Source organism: Arvicanthis niloticus, chromosome 16 (assembly GCF_011762505.2).
Source record: "Arvicanthis niloticus isolate mArvNil1 chromosome 16, mArvNil1.pat.X, whole genome shotgun sequence".
In the NCBI taxonomy this organism is placed as follows: Eukaryota; Metazoa; Chordata; class Mammalia; order Rodentia; family Muridae; genus Arvicanthis; species Arvicanthis niloticus.
In genome coordinates this window covers 72,201,840-72,215,706 of record NC_047673.1, presented here as the reverse complement: position 1 = coordinate 72,215,706, position 13,867 = coordinate 72,201,840, and the positions used below count along the sequence as shown (strand labels likewise).

At 41.7% G+C, this 13,867-nt stretch overlaps 1 protein-coding gene across 1 annotated transcript in view; it reads right to left on the bottom strand.

Moving 5' to 3' along the window:
- The window catches only part of Tp53bp2 (tumor protein p53 binding protein 2), a 55,202-nt gene extending 45,707 nt beyond the window's left edge, over positions 1-9,495 (bottom strand). Inside the window, exon 1 of the mRNA XM_034520407.2 lies at positions 9,173-9,495. Within this exon, the coding sequence (XP_034376298.1) occupies positions 9,173-9,199 (27 nt within the window). The 5' untranslated portion in view covers positions 9,200-9,495. The remainder of the gene's footprint in view (positions 1-9,172) is intronic.
- Between the last annotated feature and the right edge of the window lie 4,372 nt (positions 9,496-13,867).

The window sequence follows — 13,867 nt, the reverse complement described above, 5'->3', positions numbered from 1 at the left end:
AAACAGGCCTCAACAGATACAAAAAGATTGAAATAATCCCTTGCATCCTATCAAATCACCACAGACTAAGGCTGGTCTTCAATAATAACAAAAACAATGGAAAGTCCACACACATGTGGAAACTAAACAACGCTCTACTAAACAATGATTTGGTCAAGGAAGAAATACAGAAAGAAATTAAAGACTTTTTAGAATTTAATGAAAATGAGGACACAACATACCAAAACTTGTGGGACCCCATGAAAGCAGTGCTAAGAGGAAAACTCATAGCTCTAAGTGCCTACAAAAAGAAACTGGAGAGAGCATACACTAACAACTTGACAGCACACCTGAAAGCTCTAGAACAAAAAGAAGCAAATACACCCAAGAGGAGTGGACAGCAGGAAATAATCAAACTTGGGGCTGAAATCAACCAAGTAGAAACAAAAAGAACTATACAAAGAATCAACAAAACCAGGAGCTGGTTCTTTGAGAAAATCAACAAGCTAGATAAACCCTTAGCCAGACTAACCAGAGGGCACAGAGACAGTATACAAATTAATAAAATCAGAACTGAAAAGGGAGACATAACAGATATTAAGGAAATTTTTTTAAAAATCATCAGATCCTATTACAAAGCAAAAAAAAAAAAAAAAAAAAAAAAATGGAAAAATCAACAAAACTGGAAAATCTAGATAAAATGGACAATTTTCTAGACAGATACCAGGTACCAAAGTTAAATCAGGAGCAGATAAACCATCTAAACAGTCCCATAACCCCTAAAGAAATAGCAGCCATCATTAACAGTCTCCCCAACAAAAAAAGCCCAGGACAAGATGGTTTTAGTGCAGAATTCTATCATACCTTCCAAGAAGACCTAATATCAATTCTCTTCAAACTATTCCACAAAATAGAAACAGAAGGAACAACACCCAATTCGTTCTATGAAGCTACAATTACACTCATACCTAAACCACACAAAGACAGAACAAAGAAAGAAAATTTCAGACCAATCTCCCTTATGAATATCAATGCAAAAATACTCAATAAAATTCTGGCAAACTGAATCCAAAAACACATCAACACAATCATCCATCATGATCAAGTAGGCTTCATCCCAGGAATGCAGGGATGGTTCAATATCTGGAAATCCATCAATGTAATCCACTACATAAACAAACTCAAAGAAAAAAAAAACACATGATCATCTCACTAGATGCTGAGAAAGCATTTGACAAAATTCAACATCTCTTCATGTTAAAAGTCTTGGAAAGATCAGGAATTCAAGGCCCATACATAAACATAGTAAAAGCAATATACAGCAAACCAGTAGCCAACATCAAACTAAATGGAGAGAAACTTGAAGCAATCCCACTAAGATCAGGGACTAGACAAGGCTGCCCACCCTCACCCTACCTATTCAATATAGTACTGGAAGTTCTAGCCAGAGCAATTAGACAACAAAAGGAAGTCAAAGGGATACAAATAGGAAAGGAAGAAGTCAAAATTTCACTATTTGCAGATGATTTGATAGTATACTTAAATGACCCTAAAACTTCCACCAGAGAACTCCTAAACCTGATAAACAACTTCAGCAAAGTGGCTGGATATAAAATCAACTCAAACAAATCAGTAGCCTTCCTCTACTCAAAGGATAAACAGCCTGAGAAAGAAATTAGGGAAATGACACCCTTCACAATAGTTACAAATAATATAAAATACCTTGGTGTGAATCTAACCAAGCAAGTGAAAGATCTGTATGACAAGAACTTCAAGTCTCTGAAGAAAGAAATCGAAGAAGATCTCAGAAGATGGAAAGATCTCCCATGCTCCTGGATTGGCAGAATTAATATAGTAAAAATGGCCATCTTGCCAAAAGCAATCCTCATATTCAATGCAATCCCCATCAAAATTTCCACTCAATTCTTCACAGAGATAGAAAGAGCAATCCTCAAATTCATTTGGAATAGCAAAAAACCCAGGATAGCGAAAACTACTCTCAACAATAAAAGAACCTCTGGGGGAATCACCGTCCCTGACCTCAAACTATACTACAGAGCAATAGTGATAAAAACTGCATGGTATTGGTACAGAGACAGGCAGGAAGATCAATGGAATAGAACTGAAGACCCAGAAATGAACCCACACACCTATGGTCACTTGATCGTTGACAAAGGAGTTAAAACTGTACAATAGAAAAAGGATAGCATTTTCAACAAATGTGCTGGTTCAACTTGAGGTCAGCATGTAGAAGAATGCAAATTGATCCATTCTTATCTCCTTGTATAAAGCTCAAGTCCAAGTGGATAAAGGACCTTCACATAAAACCAGATACACTAAAACTAATAGAAGAGGAGGTGGGGAAGACCCTTGAATACCTAGGCACAGGGGAAAAGTTCCTGAACAGAACATCAATGGCTTATGCTCTAAGATCACGCATTGACAAATGGAACCTCATAAAATTGCAAAGCTTCTTTAAGGCAAAGGACACTGTCAATAGGACAAAACAGCAACCAACAGATTGAGAAAAGATCTTTACCAATCCTACATCCGATAGAGGGTTAATATCCAAGGTATACAAAGAACTCAAGAAATTAGACTCCAGACAACCAAATAACTCTATTTTAAAAAATGGGGTACAGAGCTAAACAAAGAATTCTCAACTGAGGAAACTCAAATGGCCAAGAAGTACCTAAAGAAATGTTCAACATCCTTAGTCATCAGGGAAATGCAAATCAAAACAACCCTGAGATTCTACCTCACACCAGTCAGAATGGCTAAGATCAAAAACTCAGGTGATAGCAGATGCTGGCAAGGATGTGGAGAAAGAGGAACACTCCTCCATTGTTGGTGGGATTGCAAGCTGGTACAACCACTCTGGAAATCAGTCTGGTGGTTCTCAGAAAATTGAACAAAGCATTACCTAAGGACCCAGCTATACCACTCCTGGGCATATACCCAGAAGATGCTCCAACATATAACAAGGATATATGCTCTACTATGTTCATAGCAGCCTTATTTATAATAGCCAAAAGCTGGAAAGAACCCAGATGTCCTTCAACAGAGGAATAGATACAGAAAATGTGGTACATTTACACAATAGAATATTTCTCAGCCTTTAAAAAACGAATTTGAGAGATTCTTAGGCAAATGGATGGAAGTAGAAAATATTATCCTGAGTGAGGTAACCCAGTCACAAAAGAACACACATGGTATGCACTCACTGATAATTGGATATTAGCCCAAAAGCTCGCAATATCCAAAATACAACTCACAGACCACATGAAGCTCATGAACAAGGAAGACCAAAGTGTGGGTGCTTTGGTCCTTCTTAGAAGGAGTAACAAAATACTCATGGGAGCAAATATGGAGACAAAGCGTAGGACAGAAACATCCGGAGACTGTTCCACCTGGGTATCCATCCCTTGTGCAGTTAGTTACCAAAGACAGATGCTGATGTGGATGCCTGGAAGTGCATGCTCACAGGAGCCTGATATCGCTGTCTCCTTTGAGGTCTGCCAGAGCCTGAAATATACAAAGGCAGATGCTCACAGGTAACCACTGAACTGATCATGTGGTTCCCAATGGAAGAGTGAGAGAGAAGACTGAAGGAGCTGAAAGGGTTTGCTACCCCATGGGGAGAGCAACAATACCAACCAACCAGAGCTCCCAGGGTCTAAACCACCAGCCTGGGAGCACATAGGGAGGGAACCATGGCTCCAGCTGTATATGTAGGGGAGGATGACATTGTTGGGCATAGGTGGGAGAGGAAGTCCTTGGTATGGTGAAGACTGGATGCCCCAGTGTGGGGGAATTCGTAGGTGGGAGGTGGGAATGGGAGGGTGGGTGGGGGCACATCCTCATAGAAGCAGGAGGAGGGGGGATGGGATAGGGCGTTCCTGGGTGGGAGGAAAATGATCACATCTGAAATGTAAATAAAATATCCAATACAAAAACACAAATAAATTAAATTAAAAACAAAAACATCTGGCCCATAATTGTTCCTATCTGAAAGAACTGCAGGGACAAAAGTGGAGAAAATTTAATCCCAGCACTTGGGAGGCAGAGGCAAGTGGATTTCTGAGTTCGAGGCCAGCCTGGTCTACAGAGTGAGTTCCAGGACAGCCAGGGCTACACAAAGAAACCCTGGGGGGGTGGGGGGGGAGAAGTGGAGAAAAGCCTGAGGAAAAGGAGGTCCAACGACAGGCCCAATTTGGGCAAGGCCTAACACTATTACTGAGGGTATGGTGTACTCACAAAAAGGACCCTATTATGACTGCCCTCCAAAAGACACAACAAGCAGCTCAAAGAGTCAGATGCAGATATTTACATCCAACCAATGAACAGACGCTGCTGACCCCTGTGACTGAATTAGGAAAAGCTTTAAGAAGCTGAAGAGCAGGGTGACCCTGTAGGAGGAGTGGCAGCCTCAACTAACCTGGATGCCCAAGATCTCTCAGACACTGGGCCACCAACCAGGCAGCATATGAGTCCCCTAACACATATACAGCAGAGGACTGCCAGGTCTGGACTCAGTCTGATAAGATGCACCTAACTCTCAAGAGACTGGAGGCCCCAGGGAGTAGGGAGGTCTAGAGGTGGGAGTGAGGGGGTGATAGCATCCTCGTGGTGACGTGGGGGCAGGGGGGATGTGGAACAGTCAGAGGGTGGACTGGGAGGGGGATAAAATCTGGACCTTAAAAAAAAGATTAAATGAAATTTTTAAAAAAGTATCAATTAAATGATTCTTAATGATATTCTACCAAAAAAACAAAAAACAAAACAAACAAACCACAACTCCAGTGCAGAAAGTCCTCATTGTCTGAGGCAGAGGGGCCTGCTAGCTCTTCCTAAAAGACTAAGAATGACCGTCCAAGGCCCCTTCCAGATGAGCTAATTCACTTGAGTGTTTACAATATGGGGCAGCACGCACTTGCTTACACTTCCTTATACAAAGTCAGACTTCTCTGAAGAAAACAAAACAAAATTTCAAGTGTTTCACATGTAATATAATTGAAATCACAGGGCCACAAAACTGAAACACATAAAATGTGAGATTTTTTTTTTTTTGCACACTTTTAAAAATAGTGATTCAACAGCCTTTGAGAATTACAACTCTCTAGAGACAGAAACTCATTTTTAAGAACTTAGCCCAAACTTCGATCTGGAATGAAGCCCAACACACACTACCTTCCTATACTCCTATTTAACTGGAAGGAATTCTTTCAGAGCACAGCCACACAGGCTCAATGCTCCACATCTGTAATTCAAAAAAAAAAAAAAAATTTTTTTTGAAAACACAATTTCAGCTTGGAAAATCCTGGCAAATAAAACTGGACTTTTAAAATACAGTATTCAAGCAGAAGTTAGGCTTTGCACAAAGCAAAACTACAGAAATAGAAAAGCTGTTGATCACGTGTCAAAGTGCTAAAGGAGTCCCTGTGATAGCCAAGTTGCTGCAACCCATGCCGGAAGCTCAAGGAATCAGATTTTGTTTTCCAGCACCAAGTAATTACACCCCTGCAGCACTGACAGAAAACACGGCACAAATTTAAAACTAAACCATGGTCAGGTCAACTGAGCTTTTAAAATAAGTTGCTGTGTCTGGAAAACATTACCTAAGGTATGACGACATCCGGTTTGATTGCACATGCCCAACAGTCACCACCAGGAACATTAGCACCACCAGGAACATACAGCCATTTAAACATAATTAAAATGAAGTCATCTTTTCACGTTCAGCTCCTCACTCACAATAGCCACACTGTGTACAAGACACCGGCAGATAATCTAGGGCAGCACAGGCCACAGTCGGCATGAGTATGCCAAGTGCTCGCTCCCATATAGGCAAATTCAAGCCCTCTGGCCTTCTGTGGGGTGGGGTTTTCCATAGGTGATGTTTGCTTTTCAACTTGCTATTTCAATAGCAGATATGAACAGAAATTTTCATGAAAATGTTTTCAGAAAAGAGCAACAAATGTAAGCTCTTTCATAAAAACATATTTTTGTTGGAATATAACACTTCACCAAGTGAAAGTAATACATAAAAGAAATCTAGTATAATTTTCAAGTGGGAAAGAATTTTTGTTTTGGATTATTGCCTCCATTTGAAAATCAATTACAATGAATGGAACACTAAAAAGCCGCTCTCTCCAAGTACAAATAACCCTTCGTAACTGAAGGTAAGGTGTCGACTACAAAGTCAGTTTCTCCTCACTGAGTGGTGTAGATACCACAGAACAAGGAATGCTAACCATGGCAGGTATCTATCTGCAAACGAGAGTGACTGTCATGCCCAGCACAGTACCCTTTCATTAGCTCCACTGTGATTCTCTACTTATTTTTAGATAGCCTACCAAAACACATCTTCACTTCTGGGTTTGTAGCCAATTATCACTTCATGTGCCACACAAAGAAAAACTACTTGAGTCTGCACTATTTGGTAGCAAAATACATGAATACCATCTGTTCATATATATTTAATATAATTCAGTAGAACTCAAAAATACCTTCCAAAGCAAACCAAGGAATGTGCTCAGTGCCACAGAATGTATTTTACATTTTTAAAAAAGTGAATCAAGGCAACTGGTCTATGTTCTGAATGCCTGTCTTTTCATTAGTATCATCATGCTTTTGCTGATAAACTGATTAGTTTTCCAAAGTAATACTAATAGAACAAAACCTTACTCATACCAGACTACACCTCGAAGCATTGTAAAAGCTAAAAAAGAAAACCACATTTAAGAAAATGGTTTTAAGCCAGTGCTGGGATAACCCATGTCTGTTATCCCAGCACTCCAGATGCTGTTGCAGGAGGACTGCCAAAGGACAGCCTGGGCTGCAGAGTAAGTACCACACCAGCCAGGTACTACACAGCAAGATCTTATCTCAAAGAACCAAAATATTCCTTTAAGGGCTTTATAGCTCAGTGACAGAATGCTTGTCTAGCATATAATACAAGGCCCTGGGTTGGATCCCAAGTACCACACATGCAGAAGTTTTATTTTCAGGTACCCTAATAACACAAGTATAAAGCATATGCAACATGAGGCTAGAGTGCTGGAAAGATGACTTAGCCATTAAGAGAAATTGTTATTCTAGAGGTCCTGGGTTCAATTCCCAACACCTACATAGCCACTCAAGACCATTCATAACTTTGTTTCCAGGAGATCTGATGACCTCCTCTGACCTCTGTGGGCACCAGGCACACACATGGTACATAGGCATACATAAAATAAATCCTTGTAAAAAGAACACAAGGATGCTAAATAAAAATGTAGCACATTTTTATCTATCACAGACTAAGAATCTCATGTTTAATCACTGTTGCTAATTCAGGAATTTTATCTAGCACCTTTCCAAAACAGGCACTGTCCTTCATAAACAGTGACCCCGATTTTCCAAACCACCCTAAGGATTGGCATTCCAACCCCAAGACACAGGTGATATAGATGAGAGACAAGTTTTTCTTAAACACCTAGGATCATTAATGCTGTGCAAACTTCCAAAGAGCATCAAATCTCGAAGCTAGTACAGTGCACTCTCCACTGCTCCTGTTAAATGTCTACTCCAACATCAGAAAAGCAGTCAAAGCCACCACACTTGCTTAATTAATTTTAGTCCCAAGATTCATAACTTTTTACAAGAATTCTGATAATCTGCTATGTAGTTTGGAGAAAAACACCCTTACATAAAACAAAAAACAAAGGGTACCTTGATATTAAACTGATCTTTCAGGAAGAAATCATCCTGCAACTAAAACACCTATTATTTTCCTTTCACTAGTCAGGGAAAGCTGATGGCAATCTGTAAAAGGTTTTTCACAACAGTGAAATAAAAAAAATAAAGAAGTTAACAAAACAGTCTATCATTATCAAGGTATGTATTTTAAGATATTCACATCAAAGCCCTAACTTAATAAACCAGAAGTTACAAACCAGACTAAACCAGAAGTTACAAAATGCTAACAATTCCAAAGTCTCGACTCTTAGCAAAAGTAACCATCCCAAGCCACCTAAACCCAAATAACCAAATTATTATGTGTTTGTGTCCAACGTAGAAATATTTAGGAACACTTCCAAAACACAAAGGGGCAAAGAGACAAATATAGTATATTCTGCATGTGTAATTACAAAAACAAAACAGAACAGAACATTTAAACACAAATTTTAACACTGTATTACTTGGATTTTACAAAAGCAAAAAAAAAAAAAAAAAAGTTGTTTAAAGTTTTTATCGTTTTGTTTTCTTAAAAAGTGACGCTTTAACATGAATTGACTGGTCTACAGAGTAAGTTCCAGGACAGCCTGGGCTACACAGAGAAACCCTGTCTCAAAAAGCAAAAAACAAAAAAAACAAAACAAAAAAGAACATAAGAACATGAGTGGGGTGGGGGGGGTTTAGGGATGGATATGACTACAACATGTGACCTTTTCAAAGAATATATTAAAAATATTATTATTTTTTAAAAAGACTTAAGTTGATTGTGATTAATCCTGAGAGAAGAGCAAATACAGCACCCACGAGGAAATAAATACACGGCTGCAGGAAGCCACCACAACCAGCCAGATCTTGTGCTCTAAAGGAAAGGGGGCTTTTTAGAAACACCTCCATCCAACCTGCAAGTCACCTGTGACGCTGGCCAAGTCAGATGCCAAAAGAATTCGCTCATCTTTCTTAAGAGGTCTTGCAGAAAAAAGCCAGGGGAGCGAGGCGCAAAGTTTCCCCCCACCCCCCCCCCCGAACTAAAACTTTCAAGGCTGCATTTACTAAAACCTGTTTCCACAAAGAGATAGATAGGGTGACTTGGCTGCTATCGCCGACATCAGATCGAAATTCAAGTTAAAAAAAGAAGAAGAAGGCAAATAATTGGCAGAAAGAAAAAGAAAGACAATCCTTTTCAAGCATTATGCTTCACTTCAGTATAAAGCTTCAAAATAATTAAAAGAAATTGGCTAAGAACAAGGTTTCCCGGCTCTTGACCTTCAAAACAAGCTCCCCAAAGGTCTCATCCGAGAGGCAAAGTTTGGAGCAGCGGCCCAGGCTGCCGCACTGCCTGCGAGGCAGCATCGCGACCGTCGCGGGGAAAGGGAGAGACAGCCTCAGAGCCCCGAAGCCCGGAGCTAGACCCGCTCGGCTGACCCGGCCCCTCCGCCCCGTGCACTTCCGGGCTCCAGCACGCCCACCCGCTTACCGGCATCATTTTGGACCCGAACCGCATGGAAGCGGGGGTCTGGCCGCGGCCTGGCCGAGCAGAAGTGGCCGGGGGGTCGCGGGGCCGGGGAAGCTGAGCGAGAACGAGGCCGCGCGCCCGGCGGCAGACCTGTTGCGAGGCAGCGGCGCTCGAGTCCCCTCAGCCGACCGGGACGCCACCGAGCCCCGGGCCCACTCCCCTCGCCGGTCCCCTGGACGCGGCTTTGTCTCGGCACTCGCGACTCCCACCTCCTTCTCGGCGAAACCAACTAATCCCTGTCGGGTCCCCACGGAGGCGTGCTGGCCCCGCCCCCGCGAAGCCCCGCCCGCAGCGCGCCCGGAGGCTTGAGGAAAGGGGGGGACTGGAGCGCACACCGGGCGGCAAAGGCAGGCGCATGCGCAGATCATGGGGGCGGTGCCAGAGGGGGCGGGAACTCCTAAGGAGGAAACTGCAGGCGGCCGAGTTGCTCCAGAACGCGCCTCCAGGCGGAGTCAAGACACGGGAAGGCGGCGCCTCAGGAGAACAATAATCATAAAACACTGGGATGGAGCCCAAGGCTGTGTCCCTCAGCTCCTTGTCACTCCCGAGTTGCTCAAGAGACTTGAGCCCTGTGCCTTAGGAACCGTGAGCCAGCCACAAGGCGCCGGACGCGGAGGGGCCAGGGCGGCGCCACCTCACACACCTGACTCGGGGAGCCCTGAGGGACCGACCGCCCCACAAGATGAAGACTCGAGAGTCTGCCTGGCCCGAGCACGTTCCTGACAGAAGGAGCTCTCGGATTTGTCCTTCCTTTCACTCCTCAGGCAATGTCCAAGGCCTCGTCTAAAAGTGCTGTTACTTCTATGTAAGAAGGAAAAAATACTTCAGAGTTACACAAGTGGCTGGTTTCGTGTGGTTTGAACATTACAGTCAATTGAAAATGCGTAAAACAGCTTTCTGGGGCGCTCTTCAGCTCATCACGCCCTGTAAACAACACTCTTAACACAAGGATCATCTTTTTGCGCAGTGGAAACTCACTCTGGGTAATTTGCAAGGGTTCGCTTAGATAGGCAGAGCTAGTTGAGGAGTCTTCTTCCACTATCCAGAGAGACACAGGCTTCAGGAACACTACCTCCATGAAGCTCATTTCACCGTGAAGTAGCCCGTGCATTCCATGATATTCCGTGATATTAGCATTCCAGGTGAACTTCACTTGGAATGCTAATATCATTACAGAAGATTCCCTAAAACAAAATGAAATGAAGCATCCGAATTTATATAGCTTCAAGAATGGAGCCAGCTGAATGTGGTGGCATGCACTTGTTTGTAATCTCAGCACTTGTGAGGCTGAGGCAGGAGAATTGCAGTGAGTTCAAGTCCAGCCTGACCTGAAAGAGTAAAACCTTACTTCAAATAACACTTTTTTTAAATTAAAATTGACTTATGGCATAGACTTATATTTCCAGGTACTAGGAGGCTGAGGCAGGAAGATCTCAAATTTAAGGACTGCCTGAGCAGCTTTAGCAAAATAGGTCTCAAAATATAAACTGAAAGAGAGACAGAGAGACAGAGACAGAGAGTGTGTGTCTGGAGACAGCTCAGTGATAGAGTGCTTGTTTAACATGAAATAAATTCCTGGTTTTTAATAGGAAGTAAACAAAAACAAAAAAAATGAACACTCATTGTAGTGGGACATGCTTGTCATCCCAGCACTGGGAAGGCTGAGGCGGGATGAATCAGCAGTCTTGAGGTTAGCCTGGGCTACATGCTCTATCTCCAAATAAATAAACAACAAATTAAAAAAAATTATTTTTTACTTTAACATATCCTTTACCAAAATCACCATTAAACTCCCAATTGACATCATTCCAACTACTATATCTAAATATGAAATTATAACTCATACAACTAGAATTTAATGCTCTAACAAAACCTAGTTCAAAGTATTTAAGATTATCCTGGGTTAAGTAAAGGAAGTCCAGACCTTGATTTACTCAGTAAAATTTATCAAAATACTGTATAGTAGGTCTTCTAAGAACTGTGGATCCATTAATGAACGAAACAAAGTTGAATGGACAATAAAACCAAGTCCACATACAGTCATCCAGAAAACAAAAACAAAACAAAAACTCTTTTTGTTATTGTTGTTGTTCAGTTTTTGGTTGGTTAGTTGGTTGGTTAGTTTGATTTTTCTTCCTGGAACTCAGACCAGGCTGTCCTCAAACTCACAGAGATCCACCTGCTTCTGCCTTCCAAGTGCTAGGAATAAAGGTGTGCACCATCACTGCCCAGCTCAGTAAAAGAATTCCTATTGGTCACTAATGCTCCAGTTCTCAGTGGGTCAAGGAATGGGCCACTATCGCATTACTACCAGAAAACTGACTACCTACAACAGTACATTAAGTTTAGTATGAACACTGGAAACACTGGGTTGGTTAAATAATAATAATAATTTTTTTAAAAACTAGGGCTGGAGAAATAACTCGGTGGTTAAGAACACTGGCTACTCCCCCATGTGACTCTGCCCAAGTCTCATGGGAAAAAAACAAAACAAAACAAACCACTGGCTACTCTTCCAGAGGGCCTGGGTTCTATCTTCAGCATCCACATAGCAGCTTGCAATCATAACTCCAAAGGCTCTGACACTCTCACACAGACATACATGCAGGCAAAACACCAGTTCACATGAAATAAACATAAATAAATCATTAAAAGTTAAGAAACCTGTTTCAGTGAAAATGGAAGCAAGGAGAGAAGAATGTGACTAATAAAGTCCAGTTGTTTGTTTTTACTGCTGTTTGCTCAAATGCCCCGCCCAAGGGAAGGGAGAGAGAAAAGGACAGTTGCTGGCAGTTTGTCCTGAAACTCACTTCCAGCCAAATGAGAATTTCCAGCTGCCAAATAGAAGCTATGTTTATAGTTGAGGGATTTTTTTTAAATCATAGTAGCATGAAACTGAAGAAACCTTGTCTTTGCCTCCATTCACTCCCTTCAATTCTGTGTAAGCCACACATAGCTGTTAGGCAAGCTGGTCAGATGAACTGCCTTCCAAGCTTCTCGATTTTTCTATATTCCCACCTTCACATTCCTACTCCTCCAAAAGCCTCAACTTGCTTCTCCCCACCCCATAATTCTGTATTTGACTACAAGAAAGATAAATGAAATTACCACAAACTGGTTGGGGAGGAGCTGCCTTCTCTCTTGACCTCACCTCACCCTTAGGCAAAGTGCAATTACCTATCTGTTCAGCTTGTGTCTTTGCCATGCTACTCTAGCCCATTTCCCACAGACGTTCCAAACCTTGACTCTTCTCCTCCCTCAGAAGATGTGTTTCCATGTTACTTTGTCAATAAGAGACTATAGACCTTGAACCTTTTCAATTTCCTTTTCCCCTCTTCCCCTCAGTTGCCTTCCTTACCCTTTTCCTACTTTTCTTACTGATTTGACTATTACAATCATTCCTCCGTATCCATGGAGGACTGGTTTCCCTCTAGAACATTTCAACCAACATTTCAAATGCTCAATCCCTGGCATAATGAATACAGAGGCACATGCTTTAAATGACAACACTGGGAGTGTGGTGCCAAAGAATCAAGAGTTTGAGCCCAGCCTGGACAAAACCCAATCAGTCAATCAAATTGCATATAACCTGTACATATCTTTCAGTTTGCCTTAAATCAGCTATGTATTAGTCACTCCATTTGATACAATGTAAATTCCTTACAAATACTTACTATCCTCTAAAGAGAATAAGGACAAGGGGGGAAAAAACGTCTATACAAGTTCAGGTCTGACGCAAGTTTTCCCTGAAAATATTTAAGCTAAAGTTGATTGACTTTGCATATGCAGGGCCTGTAGATATGGAGAGCAAACTGCACTCTTACGTGCTAATATCTTGCCGGGCGCTATTTTAGATTTTTAAAGGCGATGGAGACCCTTTTTGAAGCTTATATTCTGAGCAGAGAAGCTGGACAATAAGCAAATGAATGATGTAATCATAAATAATGCAGGAAGGGGAAAGCAATCAAGTAAACTGAATTGTACAGCGTGTTTTAGACAGGGTGACCAGAGGAGGTCTCAGAGGAATAAATGAATGAAGAGTCAATCTCTGGGTAGTGCGAACAGCCAGGCAAAGGGCCTCAGACTGTCTTGTGTTTGGCATCTTAAAGTAGTGAAAGGGGCAAGGAGTTGTACCAGAGGGGGAGACCGGTATGAGTCAGAAGATGGGGTGAGGACCTTGAGCATCTAGGACAACTGAGTGCTCCAGTTTAATTTATGCATAATGATTGTCATAGTTATGGGTACAGTATATATTGCAATATATAGTCTAAGGATAAAATGAAAGTAACTAGATTATTTTCCCCTCAGACATTTACCATTACTTTGTGCTGGAAACATTCAAAATTTCTTGCTAATGAAATACACAACTAATTGTTGTCAACTATAGATATTTTTATGGTTCCTTGACCTATAAACTTATGCAGTTTTCTCCAGGGTTCTTCTTAATTAGCAGTATTCAAAGGCAAGGAGATGGGGCTGAGGTTCATCTTCCCTGCTTTAAGTACAGCACTTAACAATGTGACAAGACTTCTATGTTGTTTGAAGTTCCTACCTAAACGTGACTCTTGAAGGTGCTGTTTGATGTTTCTCAAGAGGAACTGACCTCTCTCTGTTCCATGGTGCCACATAGCCTTGGTCACATGACACAGACAAAAG